Source organism: Myxocyprinus asiaticus, chromosome 9 (genome assembly GCF_019703515.2).
Source record: "Myxocyprinus asiaticus isolate MX2 ecotype Aquarium Trade chromosome 9, UBuf_Myxa_2, whole genome shotgun sequence".
NCBI lineage: Eukaryota > Metazoa > Chordata > Actinopteri > Cypriniformes > Catostomidae > Myxocyprinus > Myxocyprinus asiaticus.
In genome coordinates, this window is record NC_059352.1 from 5,395,921 (window position 1) to 5,418,617 (window position 22,697).

The 22,697-nt window shown below is 35.5% G+C and overlaps 1 protein-coding gene across 3 annotated transcripts in view; it reads left to right on the forward strand.

The window, feature by feature from the left end:
* Positions 1–22,366, forward strand: part of LOC127446292 (sodium-coupled neutral amino acid transporter 3-like) — a 46,873-nt gene extending 24,507 nt beyond the window's left edge. For 2 of the 3 annotated variants that reach the window (XM_051707093.1, XM_051707094.1), the window contains 10 exons: positions 1,885–1,966; positions 10,189–10,271; positions 10,728–10,786; positions 10,900–11,064; positions 14,216–14,295; positions 14,378–14,478; positions 14,788–14,912; positions 16,489–16,633; positions 17,952–18,055; positions 19,609–22,366. In XM_051707093.1, coding sequence (XP_051563053.1) covers positions 1,885–1,966; positions 10,189–10,271; positions 10,728–10,786; positions 10,900–11,064; positions 14,216–14,295; positions 14,378–14,478; positions 14,788–14,912; positions 16,489–16,633; positions 17,952–18,055; positions 19,609–19,713 — 1,049 coding nt within the window. In that variant the 3' untranslated portion in view covers positions 19,714–22,366. Of the gene's footprint in view, positions 1–1,884; positions 1,967–5,045; positions 7,365–10,188; positions 10,272–10,727; positions 10,787–10,899; positions 11,065–14,215; positions 14,296–14,377; positions 14,479–14,787; positions 14,913–16,488; positions 16,634–17,951; positions 18,056–19,608 lie in introns of those variants that run through there. The other variant, XM_051707095.1, reaches the window with a different exon arrangement.
* The last annotated feature ends 331 nt before the right edge of the window (positions 22,367–22,697 follow it).

A 22,697-nucleotide genomic window follows, 5' to 3' on the forward strand; every position in this document is an offset into this window, starting at 1 on the left:
TAGATGTCTGCTGCCACCTGGTGGACGTTTCCAGGCATTTCTTGATGGAAATATATTTTCAAAAATGTCCGCTTTTGCATGCACTCATTTTTTTATGTGAAATATTTGCTAATTGTAATAAAGTAAAAATGCCAGTAATGATTATATTGTTACTGACATTTTAAAATGAGTATTTGCTGAATATAAGCGCCTTGTGCTTGATTAAAATTTTGTATATTATTTTATTTAAAAAGCCCATTAAAATCCATGTATCAAATATGATACAACAGGCTTTTGAGGTATACTGTATCTCTGAATCATCATTCCAACAAACAAACAAACAAACAAACAAACACATTTTTTTACAGAGCTTTGAAAATTCTGACATATACTTTTTATAAGATATATTTAAAGTGTGAACTAATATTTCAGTGTATTTTCATATATGCAGCCTGCTCTGTCATAAAGATCTCATTGTTTTACATTACAAGCTATTATAATGTCATCTTACCAAAAGTTCCTGAGACCCAGCGAAAAAAGTTTTACAATTTAAATGTCTTTTTAAAATGTCAATATAGTGTTTGTGCATAAAATACATATGAACAAAATTATTTATTGAAAAAATAATATTTTATTCATATTGTATTTGATATGCTGAATTGAACTATGATACATTTGTCATCGCCAAAATCTCAAACATTTGGTATCTCTGAAAAGCCCAGGGAGTCCTCTTATAATACCCCAACATTTACCACTGTAGCATGTATGGGATAAGAACAAATTAAATAACAAATGTCGTACACAAAAATTAATTGACGGGTCTTAGGAGGATAATGAACTTTAAAGCCTAATGTATCAAAAACAATGCATAAAAACACGTGCGCAAATTTGTTTTTTAGGATTTTATTTATACTTTTTATAGTTTGTCTAATGGTACTAAAAAAAAAATTAATGTCAAAAAATTAGAATTTTCTGACAGTTCTTTCATATGTCAGACTTTACAGGGTTAAAGTACTTGAAACTGTCATAAAAAATAAATAAAAACATTAAAAGGTCTGCTTTTTATCATTTGCAAGTGTGAATATTTTATTTACACACACACACACACACACACACACACACAAATGTTGGTGCAGCTATCATTATGAGGACTCTCCATAGACATAATGATTTTCATACTGTATGAACTATAGATTATTTCCCCTAACCCTACCCCTAAACCTAACCCTCACAAAAAACTTTCTGCATTTTTACATTTTTAATAAAACATCCTTTAGTATGTTTTTTAAGCGATTTAAATTATGGGGACACTAGAAATGTCCTCATAAACCACATTTATAGCATAATACCCTTGGAATTACCAGTTTGTAACCTAAAAAATAGTCCTCGTAAACCACTTAAACCTGCCCACACACACACACAGTGTGATTGATAGATAGATAGATAGATAGATAGATAGATAGATAGATAGTGTATATATACGGTATATATTTTATAAATTTGCACACAAAAATGAAATTGAAGCAAATAATAATAAAAAAAATATTAGTGGTGGGACAGTAAAAAAAATTAGGGCATATACAAATTATTTTCCATAAATCAAGGTTTGAATGAAAATAATTCTTATTCTTATTTAAAAATAAAAATAAAAATGAAGAAACAATAAAGACAAAAATATAAAAAAAACAAGAAAAAACAAAGGAAAAAAACAAACAATCATATTACTTTTGGTGACGATAAAGAATTGCGAGAACAAAGAAACATTTTGAGCATTTTTTAAAAAACAATATGATATTTACTCAATAAAAGTACCAGGTTAACAATATCAGAATAAAACATGAAAACATGAAGATGCATTCTTTAGTTCATGTTAATTATATTATACATTTTTTGTCATTCCTATAGCCATGTCCAGTTATCTATACATCGTGAAGTCAGAGTTTCCTCTGGTGCTGCAGGCATTTTTGAATGCAGATACAAACTCAGGGTAAGTGCTTTTGAGTGTCATTGTGAAATATTGAAATTAAATGAGAAAATCTTGACCTTGCCTCGAAGTGCCATTTGGGAGCTAAAAGTTAATTATTCATGATTCCTTGGTGAATTGTACATTGTTCTGGCCACTGGTTCGAACACACATGCATTCATTATCAGCTGACATCCTCTTGTCACCGTTGAGGGCAAATACCATCTACCAGGGCCAACATGCAAAAATGTCAGCCTGACATCAAGGGTAGGTGTGGTGGCTGCCTTTAACCCTGAATTGGTCAGCTAATAATAGAACAGGAGCTGACTGGCCGATTCAATCCCTTTCCCGCCACACCTCTGTCCTTCTGCATGTGACAGCTGCTTTAAACAACAGTATTGACGTGGTGACCATGTAACTTGCTGACATCAGGAGGCACAACTAGTTTTCTGTGGCTAAAAACAAACATTGGGCTGTAGCTAAGGTCTGCTGCTTGCGTTCTTGGGTTAGTTTAGCTCCTTGTTTAGCTTTATCGAATATAAACATTGGTAATGTGAGAGTGTACAAATTTTGCAAACAGACCCATCCCAGCGGGTTTGTAAGAACAGAAAGAACGCATTGTGTATACTTTAGGCATTATACTAAGCCCTTATACTAAGGACTTGTCAACCTTAGTAACAAGTTTTAAGTCCTAAAATGTGAGGATTGCATTCTATGCGCAACAAAGAAATCATTTTCATTTTAAGACAATTTTAAGACTACTTGCCGTAAATAATTTTGCTAGCTAGCTTTCTGTTTGAAAGCACTTGCTATTTTAACAACGTTGCGTTTGTGTTACAGTGCAGGACAAATGTGTCAAATCATGCTGCTTGTTGAGGATGAGGTGTGCTAATACTTTCTAAGTGATCAGAATTATGATTTTGCCCTGGAGAAGGATAAAACCGGGGAAAAATTTCCCATTGACAAAAACTACTCAGAACACCATAGCAATAGCATAGCAATGCCCTGGCATCATGGCAGTTAGTTTTGCATTTCTTCAGAAAATGTACAAATCTAGTCTGTTTGCACCTAATTTAATATGATCAAGAAAAGACTTTTCAAAACTAACTCAATAGATCAAAATTGGTAGAAGTTTAAGGAACTTGTGAAAAAATCAGTGATTAATCAGATTAATTGTACATTTTGTCTCCTGTGACATCGTTCTATTAAGAACACCTAACAAAGAAAATGTTACCTGATACAGATTGATATTTACATTAACAATATATTTAGTTAAAGGATTAGTTCACCCAAAACTGAAAATTCAATCATTATTTACTCACCCCTGTGTTGTTATAACCCTATATGACTTTCTTTCTTTTTCTTAACGCAAAGGGAGAAATTGTGAAAAAAAAATTGTGCTCAGTGATGTCATACAATTGTAGTTTATGGTGACTACCTCTTCAAGCTTCAAAAGGACACAAAAATATAATTCAGAAGTCCAAAACATTATTGTATGCGACTTATGTCTTGTTCTGAAGGAATATGATTAGGTTTGGTGAGAAACAAACTGAAATTGAATGTATTATTTAATGAAAATGTTCAATGACTGTTGATCTCCTGTGCATGTTCATGATAAGGCATGAGAGCAACAGTTCACGCAGTCCCCTCGCGACATTGGAGCTTTCAAGTGAAAACTTGTTTTGTTTATCTAAAAACAGGTCCTCCACAGTGATAGTGACAACAGAACACAACACAGCTGCACACAACACAGAGAACAGAACTTACTAAACATGTCTGAAGAGTTTGTAGTCAAAGAATTGATGCATTTCTATGCCCAGCCTTATTTTTTTGAACGGAGTATTCAGAAATCAAACAGAAACATAGAGGAGGCTACAGGCAGCCTCAGTTACACCGTGTCCTAACCTGACAGCAAACGACACGCGATATAAGGTATCTTTCCTATGTTAAGTTCAGTTTAAGGTTAAGGAGGTTTCACTCTCTTCAGGTCTGTCACAAATACTCACCGGTTCAGAATGGACAAGAGGTGACAGACATTCCCATCTACTCCATCTCTTTCTGTTTGATTGAGGACTCCAGTTCAAAAAAATAAGGCTAGGCATAGAAATGCATTAATTCTTCGACTACAAACTCTTGCTATTTTAACAATGGTGCGTTTGTGTTACAATGCAGGACAAATGTGTCAAATCATGCTGCTTGTTGAGGATGAGGTGTGCTAATACTTTCTAAGTGATCAGAATTATGATTTTGCCCTGGAGAAGGATAAAATGGGGGAAAAATTTCCCATTGACAAAAACTACTCAGAACACCATAGCAATAGCATAGCAATGCCCTGGCATCATGGCAGTGAGTTTTGCATTTCTTCAGAAAATGTACAAATCTAGTCTGTTTGCACCTAATTTAATATGATCAAGAAAAGACTTTTCAAAACTAACTCAATAGATCAAAATTGGTAGAAGTTTAAGGAACTTGTGAAAAAATCAGTGATTAATCAGATTAATTGTACATTTTGTCTCCTGAGACATCGTTCTGTTAAGAACACCTAACAAAGAAAATGTTACCTGATACAGATTGATATTTACATTAACAATATATTTAGTTAAAGGATTAGTTCACCCAAAACTGAACATTCAATCATTATTTACTCACCCCTGTGTTGTTATAACTCTATATGACTTTCTTTCTTTTTCTTAACACAAAGGGAGAAATTGTGAAAAAACGTTGTGCTCAGTGATGTCATACAATGGTAGTTTATGGTGACTACCTCTTCAAGCTTCAAAAGGACACAAAAGTATAATTCAGAAGTCCAGACCTGACTCCAGTTCAAAAAAATAAGGCTGGGCATAGAAATGCATCAATTCTTCGACTACAAACTCTTCAGACATGTTTAGTAAGTTCTGCTCTCTGTTTTGTGTGCAGCTGTGTTGTGTTCTTTTGTCACTATCGCTGTGGTGGACCTGTTTTTAGATAACAAACAAGTTTTTGCTTGAACAACCCAATGTCGTGATGGGGCTGCGTGAACTGTTGCACTCATGCCCTATCATAAACGTGCACAGGAGATTAACGGTCAATCAACAGTTTTACGAAACTGTACATTCGATTTCGGTTTGTTTCTCACCAAACCTTATCGTATGCTTTCATAACAATCATGAGTCTCATGAAATAATTTATTAGACTTCTGAATTCTTAAAAAAACAAAAACAATTCCTCATATTATAATCTTCCAATATCGGCCTGATCAGTGCTGATTATTAAAATTACATCTAATATTGACTAATAACAAAATGTGCATTCCATGTCACTAAATATCATGTATCCATAATATCATATTTTATGCACATTTTTTACGTCTCTCTGAAATACTTGATTCTGATTGGTCAATTGCGCCATCCAGCAGTCTGATATTTCTGATTATAAAACAAATTGTTTCTTTCTGGATGCTGATTTTGCAATAGCTTTATTCAAGAAAATGAATATGACCTCGATAACCTCTATGACCTCTTTACCGAGCTAATATTTGTATCACTGCGCAGCACCCATAGCTGGCAGTTATTCTTGTTGCATAGCAATGCTCTGTTTACTGTCTGGGACAACCTAAGCTGCATCCGAAACCATGTACTGTCACACTCACAGTATGTACTGTATTTGTTCAAGGACGCACTTATCTGCCATCAAAACAGTACGTTCTTTTAGGTATGCATGCAAGTAGTATGAATAGATTTTGGACATTCTTCATCATTGGCATCATCTCTTGACCCGAATATATGACATAATAAAAACAACCGCTAAAACTATCTGCTTTGGTTTTGTTAAACAAGCACCATTTAAGCACAAGGAACAGTTATCTTGGTATAATAGCACTTACAGTTGAGAAGAGCCGTCTGCCTCACGATTCACCAGCGTTCATTTAAATCCAGTCTTTTGAACATTATGTCGCTTCAGCTCCCGAGGGACTATGGGAACGTTAAGTATCCAGTCAATCTCGCCTGAAATATTAAGTCATCGGGGTATTTCTCGCGTACTGCTTCATGAATACTGAGGATTCGGACATACTACATCGGCATACTGTTTTTCGCATACTATATAGTTGAGAAGTATGGATATATGGACGCAGCGCTAGACTCTTAGAATGAATGTTAATACAACAACATTTTTGCAAACTGAGTTTTATGTGCTGCGTTCTACGCTTTGCCACACTTTCCTGGTGAAATTAACACTAGAGGCACTACAACAACTGTGCGTTTTATTCATTTTCACACAAATCACAATCACAACGGCTGTTTAGGACTTCATTAACACTTATTTTTCACCCTATTACTCACATACTGCTATATCCACTTTACTATAACGCATCATTTGAAAAACGATACATTTTAATGCTTGTATTACAGACCCACCTACATTTACACACATATACCAATGTAATTAACTTCCACGATAGCTCACCTGGTAGAGTGTTGGACTGTCATAGAAAGCGACACGAAATGACATGGTTGCTTCAGAAAAAGTGCTTTTTTTTTGCTTTTTCCACACCATCGGTTAGGTCTAGGTATTGGTTTAGGATAAGGAAGTCTGTTTTGTTTACATCTCATTTGCATTTAGAAAACTATTGGTTAGGTTTAGGTTAAAGTTTAAGGTTAGGGAGGTACGTTTTACTCATTAAAACCTCCATTTAATATTCACCTTAAAAACCTCGTCTGATTACGACACCATTTCACACGCAATCAATATTTCATGTCTATTTATTAATTTTTTTGTCAAGTTGTTTTGTAACAAGGACAAGGAGCAGTCAAGCAGTCATTTTTTCCAAAATAAACACCAACAGGTTCTGACGCAAATCTAAGGTGTAATTCAGCTATTCCTAGATATTGCGCTTTGCGTCACAATCACCCTGCTGACTATACATTATCCCTTATATATCATACAAACTATGTACATACACATTTGGTGGCAAGGAGGAAGGCGTGGCCGGGCTGTGATGGAGCACAGCTGGCGCTGAATCAGCTGATCAGCGGGAGAGCGAGATAAGGGGCAGCTGGAGGCGCCGTTCGAGAGAGAAAGATGCACACGGCAGGGCTGCACGTTTGTTTATGTTGGTTTTAAGTTTACCATTAAACTTTATATTTACTGTTCAGCCGGTTCCCGCCTCCTCCTTGCCCGTCCTTTATGTGTTACAGTTGTGCCGAAACCTGGGAGGGAGGTGGGATGCGCTGTTCTCACCGTTGCCATCCGCCAGGGGAGTAGCCGCGGGGACGGAGGGGTCGCTGCCGGCCGCCGAGAGCCGGAGGAACCGCGGCCATCTGCTGAGAAATGGAGGAGTGGTTCCATCCGCCAGGGGCCAGGGGACTCGCTGCCATCTGCCGGGGGAGGAGCGAGCTGGTGTCCGCCAGAGGGCGGAGGAGCGGTTGAGGACCGGGCGACAGTGCGTCCGGGAGCCGGCGAGCAAGTTCTTCTCTCTCTCTCTCTCTCTGTGTCTCTGCTCACCCTCTCCCTCTCCCCACGCCTCCCCTTGTCTCTCCCCCCGGTTCACAGGTGGCGGGCTGGGCCACCGGCTGACCGAATGGCCGGAAGGGCAGCATCTCCCCCCCAGAGAAGGGGTGGGGGGGGGGGGGGGTTAGTCAGACCAGTGGCACCCCGGCCTGAATCGGGTGGGGGAGGAGTGTGACGAGGAGGAGGGCGTGGTCGGGCCGTGATGGAGCACGGCCGACGCTGAATCAGCGGAAGAGCGAGATAAGGGCTGGCCGGAGGTGCCAGTTCGAGAGAGAGAGATGCACACGGCCGCGCTGCATGTTTTTTTATGTTGGTTTTAAGTTTACCATTAAACTTTATGTTTACTGTTCTGCTGGTTCCCGCCTCCTCCTTGCCCGTCCTTTATGTGTTACACATTTCAAATATGAATACAGTATATAACAGATACCACATATACTGTATCTCACCATTGACTTGTTTCTATGCAAAAGCTGGCATGTAAATTCATCTTTACACCTACACATCCTCGCAAAAGTACCCGCCTCTATTTTAGTGCCATCTTTATGCCCCTAATGATAGATGTCTTGTTTAATGTTTGAATGATGTGTCGTTTCCACGTATAGCTGTCTAGATATAGCATGAGAGGTCATCGGCACGCCAACCTCCCCTGTCAGTATTTGGAGACCGGGGACGAGAGGAGTGGTACGGTGAGGGTCTGAAAATAGAGAGCTCTCAAACAAGGCCTGGTCCTTACACCTTGTGACTCCATTCTTCTGCCAGCGTGTTTTTGTGGTGGTGACTTTAGCTAGGAGAGGGAACTGCGCCATGTTGCAGTCTGCTTTGGGCAGTATTACATGCTCTGTGTCGCCACCGGTCGTAGAAAACACAACGTGCCATGCCATAAATCAAGAGAATTTGCAGAATTCAGACTCAATCTGGGATCGGATGGAGTGAGACAGTTAGATTCTGGAATAGTGTGAATGTTTTTCACAGACAGAGAACTGAAGATGCTTAAAGGTGGCCTGTCGGAGAGACAGAGCAACATGGGAAACAAGAAAAGGAGAGTGACTTTAAAATAGGAATGGAAAGTTACGTAGAACACCATATTGTAAAACATTTTAGTGTGAATTTACAGTATATTCCTGGGCCCAGTTGCAACAAAGCCCTTAACCCGGTAACACTTTACAATAAGGTTGTTTTTGTTAACCTTAGTTATCTACATTAGTTAACATACAGTAGTTTTACAGCACTTATTATTCTTGGTTAATGTTAATTTCATATACGAGTACATTTTAGTATTAAAAGTTGTATATGTTAACAGTAGTTAACTGCATTAGTTAACATGAACTAACAATGAACAATACATTTACAGAGCTTAATAATCTTATTTAATGCATTAAGAGCTGAGCAAACAATAAAAAATAGTATTTTGATAAATTAACATTAACAACAGTAAAAAATGCTCTAAAATATTGTTTATTAATAGTTCATAATACCTAATGCATCAACTACTGTTAAAAATATAACCTGACTGTAAAGTGTTACCGAAACCCCTTTAATACTAATTGTAAAGACATTATTTCTAAGGGTTTTCTTAACTTTAAAGGTTTGTTGCAACTGAGTCCTGGCTATTAATAAATTAATATAAGTAGTACATTATTTATATGTACTATACATACTTATAGGTACTTATATTTTAATAATATACATATATATATATATACATGTATATTTTCCAATTTGGAATGCCCAAATCCCACTACTTAGTAGGTCCTCGTGGTGGCGTGGTTACTCACCTCAATCTGGGTGGCGGAGGACAAGTCTCAGTTGCCTCCGCTTCTGAGACCATCAATCCGCGCAGTTTATCACGTGGCTCATCGTGCATGACACCGCGGAGACTCACAGCATGTGGAGGCTCATGACACTCTCCGCGATCCACGCACAATTTAACACGCACCCCATTGAGAGCGAGAACCACTAATCGCGACCACGAGGAGGTTACCCCATGTGACTCTACCCTCCCTTACTTGTAGCAAAATACATGTGCAAATAAATATGAAACAGTGCTCTTTACTCATCTCACTCGCATAAAAAACTGATTATATACTCCTCGAAATGCATCAACACCATGGAAAGAAAATTGATGAATGGAACAGTTTTGCCAAAGTAGGTAAATAAATGCTTTAACAGCATTCAGTATATTAATCTCTAACAGCTGAAGGGTGAGGACAGGAGACTGGTATAACAACAGCACTGCAACAGCGCCACCTCTGTACAGGGGTGAAATAGTTTTAGGGTTAGGTTAGGGTGCGAATAGACCTTCCGTCAGACGTTCGTCTAGCAAGATCGTCACGGATTTGATGTGAACGGGCCTTTACACTGTTAACCTTAACACCTACATCTAACCCCTAACCCAGCCCTTACCCTAATCTAAACCCTAACCCTACCCCTACTCCTAAACCTACCCGTACCTCAACCTCTGTAGGAGCCAATTTGAATCTTGTGAGAATTTTGCAGGACTACTTCTAGTTACACAATATATACATCATATTGTATATATTTTAATGTTAGTACATAGTAGTTAAAGACACTTAATATAAAGTGGGACCCTTTAAGTAGTATATTTTTTATAATGAAATAATTACTGTATACTGTGACTTCACAGTAAGATTACTGTAATGTATTTGCATTAAGCTTAGGTTCCCAGGATGTGATTTAGGTTATATTTTATTTACTATTTGCTGGTTCAAAGCATCTATCTCTCTGTGTCTCTCTAGGGAATGGTATCTCAATGGCAAGTACTTGGTGGTGCTTGTCTCTCTCTCTATAATTCTGCCCCTGGCTTTGATGAAACAACTTGGTGAGTAGATTGTTTCTTCAATCAATATGTCTTTCATAGGCCCCCCCCCCCCCCCCCCATTTATGTTTGACTCAGTTAAACACATCGCTCATATTACAGAACATCAGTTCAACCGATTTAATAGCTCATTTTGTTCTCAGATGACATAATGTGACATGAAACTAATAAATAACAGCAAAAGTAACATCTAAAATATGCTAATATACCAGCAATGACCTTTTTCAGACACATGGAGGTCTGTTTTTGGTGTTTTGGCACAGTTTTTAGTAATTTAATCAAGTTTACCCTCACGAGTATTTCTGTTTCGTGACCGGATTTAGTAGAGATTAAGTGAGATGAGCGATAACTCACTCGTCTTTTCACACATTTATAGCTGATATGCAGCCTTGTGTGCATAAATATGAAATTCAAATGATGACGACATATTGACTCGCCCTGTTATATTGAATTTTGTAGGTTACCTTGGTTACACTAGTGGTTTTTCACTCAGCTGCATGGTGTTCTTCCTTAGTGCAGTAAGTATTTGCCATCATAATGATCATCATTGTCATTGTGTTGAGTACAGATATGATTCCAAAAGAGGGGGAAAAAACATTATTAATAAGAATATATACTTCTTTATTCTTAGGTCATCTATAAGAAGTTCCAGATTCCTTGCCCATTTGAGGAGTTCTCACACAATAGCACGCACGCACATTCAAACGTTACAGTCAACCACGCACACAGTTACAATAACGGACACGAGATGGACGAATCACACTGTGGCCCTCAAATGTTCACTGTAAACTCACAGGTACAAGACAAAGAAGCAGAATATTTGCTTGTCTTTTGACATACATAATGATAGGAGCCATATCATAAGGAATAACATTCTCCTTAATATTTTGGGATAAGAGAGCTGTATGAAAACACTTACTCTCTGAATCTGAGTGAAAAAAGTTAATTTATTGAAACTAAGGGCCAATGTGGGTAAGAAAAATAAAGAAGAAAATCATTAATCTTGTATCAAAGAAAATTTGATCTTGTTTTAAGGATGTTTAGATATTTTTCTTGGAAAACATGACAAAAATACTGATAAGAAAGTGATTTTTTAGGAAAAGAGAGGGTGAAAAATAAAGATAGAAACACTATTTTATGCAAAAATCACTAAAGGTGCACTCAGTTACTTTTGTCTTTGTGTCATCTTGGACTTACACTGACACCTAGAGGCTTGGATGCAGCATAATTTAAAATCAATAGTTTTCACTTTCAGATGCCATTGGAGAAATTTTGTATTCACAGTCCGCCATGATTACTTTAATCAGTGAGTGAAAGGTTAGTGTTAGGACGGTTACTGAGATTAAGCGAGTAGTATTGGGCTGGTCATGTGATTCTAACATGTGCGGACCCTCTCCATGTAGAATTAAACAGTTTTTATAAGGTTACTGATATGACTGTAGTCTTCATTTTAATGTGTGTGTTCATGATTTCCTACATATACTGCAAAATTACAATTCACATCTTTAGGAGTTAAACTCTTTTAATGAGGAAAAAATTACTGAGCACAGCTTTAAGTTGAAATCAGGAAAAATTCATATTAAGTAATAAACTGATTTAATAAAATTAATTAAAAAAAATATTTTATTTATTAAAAACTCAAGGAGGATTAAACAATTTCTAAAACTGACTTGGGATGTAAATGTGGTATGTAAATACTTACCATGCTGACCTTTAACTATGGGCCTCAAAAGCTAGCATTCATTATTAAAACATTGTTTCACAATAATAATAATAATAATAAAAAAGATTAGGATTGATAAAAACAGACCCATATGATCTTTTTTAAAGTAAAAAACAATTGGTTATTGTTTTTACATTTTAACACTACATGTTTTTCTGTATGACATTCATTAAAGGAATAGATCACTCAAAAATGCAAATTCTCTCATCATTTACTCACCCTTATTATGTTTATGACTTTCTTTCTTCAGCAGAACACAAATGAAGAGCTTAAGAAGAATATCTCGGCTCTGTAGGTCAATACAATGCAAGTGAATGGGTGCCAAAATTTTGAAGCTCCAAAAATCACATAAGTCAGCATAAAAGTAATCCATAAGACTCCAGTAGTTAAATTAATATGTTCAGAAGCGATTTGATTGGTGTGTGTATGAGAATCAGATCAATATTAAGTCAATTTTTATTATAAATTCTCCCTGCCCAGTCAGTCTCCACTTTCACTTTCACATTCTTCTTCTTGTGTTTTTGGTGATTCACATTCTTCATGCATGTACCCCCTACTGGTCAAGGAGAAGAATTTCTAGCAAAAATCGACTTAAATATTGATCTGTTTCTCACTCACATCTATCATATCACTTCAGAAGATATGGATTAAACCACTGGAGTCTTATGGATTACTTTAATGCTGCCTTTATGTGCTTTTTGGGGCATTACACTTTTGGCACCCATTCACTTGCATTGTAAAGACCTACAGAGCTGAGATATTCTTATAAAAAATCTTAATTTGTGTTCTGCAGAAGAAAGAAAGTCATTCACATCTGGGATGGCATGAGTGTGAGTAAATGATGAGAGAATTTTCATTTTTGGGTGAACTATTCCTTTTGATCTGCCACTCCAGATAATCCTCAATTAAGGTGTCTTCTATCATGTGAACTGACCTTTTTTAATTTAGTTGAATATTTTTAAAAGGCAAAGGGCTATTTGCAAGTGTAAATAACAACAAAAAGCATCTTCTTTGCCCTAAGTGCAAATAGAGTTAGGTGCTATTTGCAAATAGTGGCAGGTACAATTTGCACCCATATATATATATATATATAAACATACAGTATACCATCACTGCAGCTTGTTTATTGTGTTTATTTAGAGTCCCTCAGACACCCTACACAAACCCCTAAACCTAACCCTAATCTTGCCTTAACCATGGTATTTTGTAGTAAAATCATAGTAAGCACAAAATTAAACATGGTTACTATATTAACGCCATATTACTGTAGTAACACCATGATTAATTGCAATAAAACGATGGCTTCTGCCAAACAATTTGGTTACTACCATATTACTATTGTAAAACCATGGTTAATTTTACCCGGATCAATCCTTTCTCTCAACTCCCCGACATTCACCGTGATCAAAACAGTGCGAGGAAATCAATCTATATATTCATTTTTATTTATTATTAAAAGTAGTATTAAAGGAAATAGTAAGAGTGAAAACTGGAAACAGGATGGGAAAAACTGGGGCAAAAGGCGGAATCGAACCCGGGTCATCCACACGGAAAAAGCACAGTTATATCGTTGTTATACCCCACGCCACTGCAGCAACACAGGGGGATGCAGTGTGTCTTCAGTTTGTGTGTTGCAACATGCAACTTCTCAATTTGCACTACGCCTCAACACTCCAAACAACAAATATAGCAGCTTAGAGTAATATAGAAATGTAGTGCAAGATAGAATACATAAGGTTATCTTTTTACAAGTTTATAACAAATTTTTTGGTAAAAAGCATTTATCCTAATCCATTGTACTTATATGTATGTGTGTTTGTATGGGTAGGGTTGTTGAGACAACATAGTAAATATAATAGTAATACAACAATAATAGTAAGACATAGTAAGACAACTATAAATATCACCTGTTATACAGCCTTTTTTACACTGTCACCCAAAAGTCCTCCATTTTCAGTGTGTCTGAAACTCTTCAGAATTGAATAAAAGAAATATAAATTGTTTAAAAATTCCTAATAAAATAAAAGTAGTTTTATAAAGAATAAGCATCTAGATTTCACCTTACATATGTATTGAAGTTACAGATGAGTTTGAGGGTTAATGAAGTGGGCCCATAGTGGGTTTATGGACAATTAGAAGTATCAGAATGCACTGTCAAAAGTCCTGTTAAAGATATGCACAATATGAATAAAGCAAGTAAAGTCATGCTATTGTTGTTCTACAGACTGCATATACCATCCCTATACTGGCTTTTGCTTTTGTGTGCCACCCTGAAGTTCTGCCCATCTACACTGAACTTCGCAAGTGAGTCCGCTGGATTAAAGTAGCAACATAACTGAATCCTGTGTTTTGTACAAACATCTCACACCTTCCTCTCTCCTTGCAGTCCTACTCAGAGGAAGATGCAGCATATTTCCAATATCTCCATCCTGATCATGTTCACCATGTACTTCCTTGCGGCCCTCTTTGGCTACCTCACATTTTACAGTAAGTTTTAACGAAACATTTGCCCATAACTAGCCTTTTGCTTATGAATCATGTCTATACCTATGGGGCCGAACACACAAGGCACATACTTGAAGTTTCATACTATAGAAGTTTTTCTTACCCTTGTATCAGTTCCAAAATCTCCAGTATGCCTGAATAGTTGTATTATACTGCCCTGAAATGTTTTTTTCTAAATGTACTGCTCAGTATATTCATCTGTATGAATATTCATCATTGTAAGTGTATGCTATTTTAGGTGCAGCTAGCTGAGTTCATACTAAGTTGATGAACATCCCTTTATTTACACAGCTAATGTCGAACCAGAACTTCTGCACACATACAGCAGGATCGACCCTTACGACACTCTGATCCTGTGCGTGCGATTGGCTGTGCTCACTGCCGTCACGTTGACTGTGCCCATCGTTCTGTTCCCAGTGAGTTTTATGAGATCAAAATGTTAATATGAAACATGTTGAAATGCAACGTTCCTCATTTTCTGTTCAACCCTGTTATGCTGTGACAGTTCCCCCTTTAAAATAATGGTTTGATCTTTCAAACATCATATAAAAGGGAGTGACATAACATTATTTGACCTCATGGTTCAAAGTATGTAATTATGGTTACATTTTGGACTTGTCAAACTCTGATTTGGACAAAAAAACAAAACAAAAACCTTGGTAATCTATTTTTTTGAGGAAAATGTTGTTCTAGGCATAAAATACACAAGTATTGACTTTAAATAATGTGATGTGATGCACTGATATTTGATAGCAAACTGATCTTCAGCCCTGTAACATTCAACTCCAAAACATTTTGACTGCAACAGGGTTGCCACAAAACATGTTTTGGATTTATAATGTGTCATTTATTACAAGGCACACAGAAACTGAGTGTTATTACCAGAATATACTCTGTTATCTATTAAAGTTATAACTATATTAATTTTAAACTTACGATGACAGGGTTGAAGTAATGTAGTGCTTTACAGTTAGGGGTAGGTTTAGAAATGATGAATAACTATTGGCACTTTATAAGGATGTAACCACATATAACATATATAACATATAACATAAGAGATGTTTAAAAGAGTAGGCAGATTTGGCTTTCTGTACAGAATCAATCCCGTTATGCTGTTACACTTCTCCCTTTTAAATAATGGTTTGATCTCTGACATCATATTTTTGACCTCATCATTTAAACAGAAGTCTTTTACAATATTTTATTTTACAGTAGTATCACTTTGGCCTTGTCAGGCTGAGCAATTCAACTCTGTTATGGGAAAAAATCACAGTAACTTTTACAGAAAAAAAGTCATTCTTGGCGCAATGCACACAAGTATTGACTTTAAATAATGTGTTGTGTTGCACTCTGATATTTGGTAGCAAAGGCCACATGCAGCATTTTTGCACTGATCTTCAACCCTGTAACATTCAATATTATTGATAGTTTGAATGTAACAGCGTTGCCACAAAACATGTTTTGGATGCAAATATTAATATTTTTAAATAATAATACCTGATTTATTGCAAGGCATGCTGAAACTGAGTGAAATTACCAGAATTTACTCAGTTACCTTTTACATTTATAACTATATGAATTCCAAACTTGCGGTGATGGGGTTGAAATAATCTAGCGCTTACGGTTAGGCTTAACATTAGTAACGATAATAACTATTGGTACTTTGCAGGGCTGTTACCACATACTGTATTTAGGAATGTGGTTAAGAGTGGAATCGACCAGTGAAAAACGTTGACCGCTTGTTGACCGCTAATCTGAAATGTCTATGGTTGTTTCGACCATGGCCATTTGTTTTTGGTCCTGAGATGGGAAAATATGATTTTCTCAAAGTGTTGAAATGGTTAAAAAAAATCCAGATGTTTTCCGGCACAAATGGAATAATTTCCTAAGAATAACCTTAAAACATTGAACCCCTTGACCAACAACTGTATATTATGATGTTCTGTTGAACATTTTTTGTTCTCAAGCTTTAATCTTTTTCTTTTCTCAAAGGTTCGGAGAGCCATTCAGGAGATGCTGTTTTCTAAAAAGGCATTCAGCTGGATCCGACACGTCACCATAGCTCTCATCCTCCTCACTTTCATCAACATCCTGGTCATCTTCGCTCCAAACATTCTGGGCATCTTTGGCATCATCGGTGAGTCTGTCAGTCATCACTGACCCAAGAGCACCTTCTCTGGCCAGGACAAACATGGTTTCTATTGTGGTTGAGATCCTTTAACCAACGCCAAAAAATTCTGTTAGCGCCAGAGTCTAATGACATGTCTGAAATGCCACAGCATACACCCAGACCCTGTTTAGGGTCGTCATGTTGGCATCATTGTTGATTTTACGTTCTCAGTACAGGTTATGGACACTGACATGAATGTGCTTGCTTTTGTAAATGTTCTCTGGCCTTGAAAAGAGTTTCAAATGTGACTGTTGTTTTTATGAAGAGACAGTGTTGTGTTGTTAAGTCAATATTGTTGTTTATTTACCCCATATAGTGAGAAAAAAAACTAGTTGGAGTTCAAAGTTTAAAACCCAAATTAAGGGTTTAACTCCTTTATTATAAAGAGGAAAACAAAACATTAACAGATTTCAAATAGATACATTTAGTTGTTTAAAATTGCATTAAAAATGCTATTCATACTGACAATAATTTCAGTACACCTCTTTTATGATGAACAAGTTTTCGATTTCTTAATTATAATTTAAGAATTTATTTAGATCTTTTTTCTGAGCTTAAAATCAAAATTTCTTAGATGTATAACTTTCCTGATATTGTAATAAAGTAAAATTGTGTTTTCAAAAAGCTGAAAGCCAAAAGGGAAGCAGTTTTGTTTTAAAATATTAATATTTGAAAAACGTTGTCATAAAGTCAGTAAGTAAATATCTGATCATTTGGCCTTTTTATGATATTTATGGCAAGATTATTTAAGATTTTCAAATGTCAATTGTTATAACCCTAAGAAAACCCCAGATATTCCTGTTTCACAAATTATTAATTCCTAATATATATTTTTTTTACACTAATGTGCATATACTGTGCAATATGTATTGCTTTATACTTTATGGTTACACCACTTGACATTTTTCAATTAATTTAATTTACATTTTAGTTGAAAATAATATATCAACTTTTTTTAAACTGTAAGAAACAAACATAAATGCAGAGATTACATTTCTAAGAACTAGATTTTATCATCATCTTAGACATTCTTATTTGTCCTTGACCCATTCATTTATTTTATTTAACAGAAAACTTCCTATTCCATTTGTTGATGGCCATAAAAATAAGACTGAACTGTTTTTTTTGTTTTTTTTGTCCAACCCAAATTATGGCTTCTCATTTAACTTTTCCAATCTCATTTTCATCAGCAAGGACAAAATTGCTGGTTCTGATTGTAATTGTCATCATGTTATTAGTGTCAGATTTAATTTAATTAAGCTGATTTGCTCATTCTTGTCTGTAGGTGCAACATCCGCTCCGTGCCTGATCTTCATCTTCCCGGCCGTCTTTTACATCCGGATTGTTCCGATGGATAAAGAGCCAATGCGCTCTGCCCCCAAAATCTTTGTGAGTTCTGTTTGTATGATTTATTACTGTCCATTCACCCATAAGAGATGAAAGTACATTTTGAAAACTGCTGTCTATGCAGCGACAGATGTTTAAATTAGATTGATCCAAGATTTATGTCATCTTATTCCAGTAGGCTGTGATTCAGTCTGGCTGAGTGGCTTCTTTGGCTCTATATCATCACGGTCTATTGATTTACAAAGTGTTTAAGTTCAAAGAACAGACCCAATAGAATGATTTGTCTTGAAACGGACATCACTATTACTGCAAACCATCTGCGAATCATGAATCTGTCTGAATCGAATCAGAAGTTAATTGATCGAACAACACACTGATTCAGTGAATAGGCCATATTTCCTAACACATACTCTATGACTATGATCAGTGTGCAATTATTCATACTTTTAACCTCCTGAGTGCTTTTCCATTCCCCCTTTTGATTTGTAACTATTAGCCCCTAAGAAACATGCAACGCAAATTTTTTAGACCAAATACTTTTCCTAAATATTGATGTCCACATATGTGGACAACAGGACTAAGTTGTGAAATTTTAAATAATACCATTACTAAAGAAAGCCAGATTTTTTCAAATCAAATTGTTTATTATGTCTCTAGGATTGTTGGTTATTCATGTTTGAGACATTACAGACATTACATCAGAAATTAGCATAATTCATTCAGATTCAGTGTATTGGCCAGCATCATCCAATCACTGCCAACCGTGTTAAAATAAAATTATACATTATAAATTCTGAATCTATGTACTGATTATCATTGTCCCATGTCTGCCAAACATGTTGAGTGGTGCAAACATCATCTGCAGCCTGAATACTGAACTATAAAAAGGAAGTTTGCACTGAATGCATTTAGCTGCATAGAGAGCTACAGGATGCTCCCTTGCTTAACCTCCAGTTTGAAATGCACCTTATTTTCATCCTAACTCCAAGTACTCTGAAAGCAACATTTTCCAGTCTTTGGATGCATCCATTGATTGTCAATGTGATAATGCACAGTACATACAGCCACAAATGTGGTCATTGTGTTGAACAGCGTGCCATTTCTCGATAAATCGCTCAAATGGAAAAAATAGCATATCGGATGAAACTAGAGACTATAATCTGTTGACTCGAACAGCTTTCAATGTAAAAACTTAATTAGGTTTCTTACCAGATGTAGTTTTGTTGGCGTTTCTCCTGAAGACAAACTGTGGTCGGCGCCATGCTGTTTAGTCACATGACTCCATACGTCAGAAGTTGAACCCTTTACTGACAGCACAGAGTCTCCTGAACTGAGATCAGTTGGATTAAATGAAATTAAATTATGTGTTGCATTTAGCGAAGCCAAAACATAATATCCACGCATGTGGACACGGGGTCTCAGGAGGTTAATAATGGGTTACTTTAGTCTCTTTTTTTCAGGTATCTGAATTACTTAATTAGGACTACTGGATAGCCTACTGTATACAACATTGGATACTTATTTTAGACTTATTTTTTTTAAATATATATTTATGTATATGTATTTATATTTCTCTCTCTCTTTCTCTCTCTCAGGCTGCCTGTTTTGCTGGACTGGGTGTGTTGTTTATGATAATGAGTTTGAGCTTCATCATCATTGATTGGACAACAGGCAGCAGCAGTGCTCTGGGCGGCCACTAGGGGACAAACTCTTCTGAATGTGTGCTTGTGTATGTGCCTTTGTATGAGAGTTAGTTAGGGGTGTAACATACTGGAAGATGATTTGACTTTTATTTTTTTGTCCTTATTTTTTATTTTATTTTTCTTGTCTATAATGTTTATTGTGTTATAGTGGATGACCTAGGTGAGGGGGACCCAAAACAACATTTTCCACAGATTTTTCAGTGCCATTGTGGAAAATTGCCATTATTCAGAAAAGGCCTTTGATCAATTCAGCCTAATGTTGTTAATTTATAAGTACCAAGTTCAAGTTAGTGGTGCAATTTTACCACAATTTAAATGTGTTAATCATGTCAGGTTTGGTATATCTTTGTATTTATTAAAGGGTTAGTGCATCTTCTCTTATCCTGTAGAAATTCACTATTATGGCTCAAGTTTGCTTTACTTCATTTTTTTAATTTACTCTCTCTTTCTGCTTCATCAACCCAAAGCCCTATACATGACACGATTAACCAAAAGTACTGTAGAAAGGCGCAATAGTTATGTACATATATACATGTATACATATCAGATTTTTAAATCTGAGTAATATTTTGCCCATATTACACAGAACAGAGAAATTGCAGATGTTTTGATTATTTCTGAGAGAAGAATGAAGTGAGTGTGGTTACTTTGGTATATTGGTAACTTGTTAGTAGTCTTGGGACAATCAAGAAGTCATGCTATCAACTATTTCCGGTAACTTGTGGTCTTTTTTGGTGAAGTGAGAGTGCAGTTTATCATACTGCACAATTTCAGTGTGCCAAAGCAAAGGATTTTTATAATCTATCTGTCATAAAGTATATTTTCACTTTTCCTAAAGTATGCACAGTAGAAATAGAAAAAAGCAAGGCATGCCTTGATCAGATCGAGATTTAAGCTGTGTTAAACATATTTATTTAAATGTATCAAATATATTCTGCAGTTCACTGGATGAGCATTTATCTGTATGCTACGGTATTAACGTGTACTTCCAATGAAAACGCTTTTGTTTGTGTTGCTTTAAAAATCATGGTGGCTAAATGAGTGCTCAGCATGCTTGAGGCCATTTACGCAAACGCTAGATATACAGGACATGAGCAAACATTAAACATATATTTGACCCGAAACAGACTTAATCTCCCTGTATTAGAATTCCAACAATCATATTATGCAAAGTTGAAGTGATTTCGTTTGGAAGCTGCTCACATGAAAACTGTTGTAAAAGTTTATTTCGCATTTGTGTTGTTTAACATTGTTTTACAGTAACGTTTCTTGCAATCTGAGTATTGTTGAAATGGAGAAACTTTTAAACAACATCAGGTTTTATTTTTAGTTCGAAAACCATTGATGGCTTCTGGCTTATGAGGTGTTTGAAATAACTCTTAGTCAGTGGTTCATGCAGTGTTTTCAAGAAATAACGTGTGTTTAGATCCTGTCACTATAATGTAAAAATATATCTACAAGTTGAATATTATGTGAAAGGTGTTAACTGGCTGGTCTGGTAGTGGCAGACATTACAAACCATAAACAAACATAATCCTGCAACAGACATTAACACGCCTTTGTAATGTCAACACCGTATTTTTATAACATCAGAATATTATTAATTAGATATAGAAAAACATCAAATAATTGTTAATTTAATTTGAAATACATTAATTGCCATGACATTGGTGCATACAGCATGACTTCAAAAGAACATTATAGAAAGTTCTGTTTGCACTGTCAACAAAAAACAAGCTGAACTTTTACAGATAAAACATCAAAACAGAGTAAATTATGCTGGTGTCAGAAAAACAATGTCATGTTTCTATTAGCTGCCACATTGTTGCTCATAATTTAAGTGTTTAAAGAAGGTAATGATGTTTGTTAAACAACTTTTGCTTTGTTTTCATAATGTTGTTAACTGATACAAATTTGACTCTTTAAAGTATTTTTCAAAGGAGAAAATCCAACAGAAAAAGTGCCTCCTATGAAACTCTTTTAGACATTGATCACTAAAGTGCTTATGGTACATACAATGTGAGTTATATATATATATATATATATATATATATATATATATATATATATATATATATATTTTTTTTTTTTTTTTTTTTTTGAGTATTATTTTGTCCAGTATAACCTTGCTAGGTATATTACATTTGCGCCATCCAAAGTAGCTTTGGTTAAAAGATAAATTCACGAGTATTGAATGTTGAAAATTCTGTATTGTGATTCATATGGCGTGTACTGCAAAAATGAAAGCTATTGAAATTCTGTCAAGGTTATTTATTTCAATGCTGCCCATTTTATATAACTTTTCCACAAAGAAGTACTGACCATTTATTTTGTATGGCACACATATTCTTGCATTTTTCCTTTCAATAAGATTATAAAAAAAAAAAATAAAAAAAATGTTACAGCCTTCAGTGCAAAAATCAATGTTAATTTGAAACATGGAAAGAGTTTTGCATTTTATTGTTTTGAAAAAATTATTCTCACCAACAAATAACACCTATTTAATTGATGCAGTTGAGTTAATATGTTGTTTAGTGCATTCATATATAATGTATATAAATGTTAACTGCTTTTTTTGATGAATATTTAGTTTGTATAGTGTAAATAGAAGAACATTTTGACAATAAAAATGCTGTTTTCAAACCACAAATGAGTTTTTTATACTATCCAGCCTCATCAATATGTTATGATTTTCCTAGGTCATAATAAAATAGCATAAAATAAATATATTAAACAGTAGTGCAAGTCTACTATGTCTAAAGATTTTGCACAATGACAATTTTCAGAATCACTGTTGTCATTAAATCACGTTATTTGGCTCTTTAACCTGTATAAACAACACACACTAGAAACCTTGTTTTATTTTATGCCAAGATTTCAAAATGCTGTTTTTAATATTTCTAGCAACTGCAGTTCTACTTGACAAATGTCAGATACTATGACCTAAAAATTAATTTTAAATGAATCATTATTCGCACTGG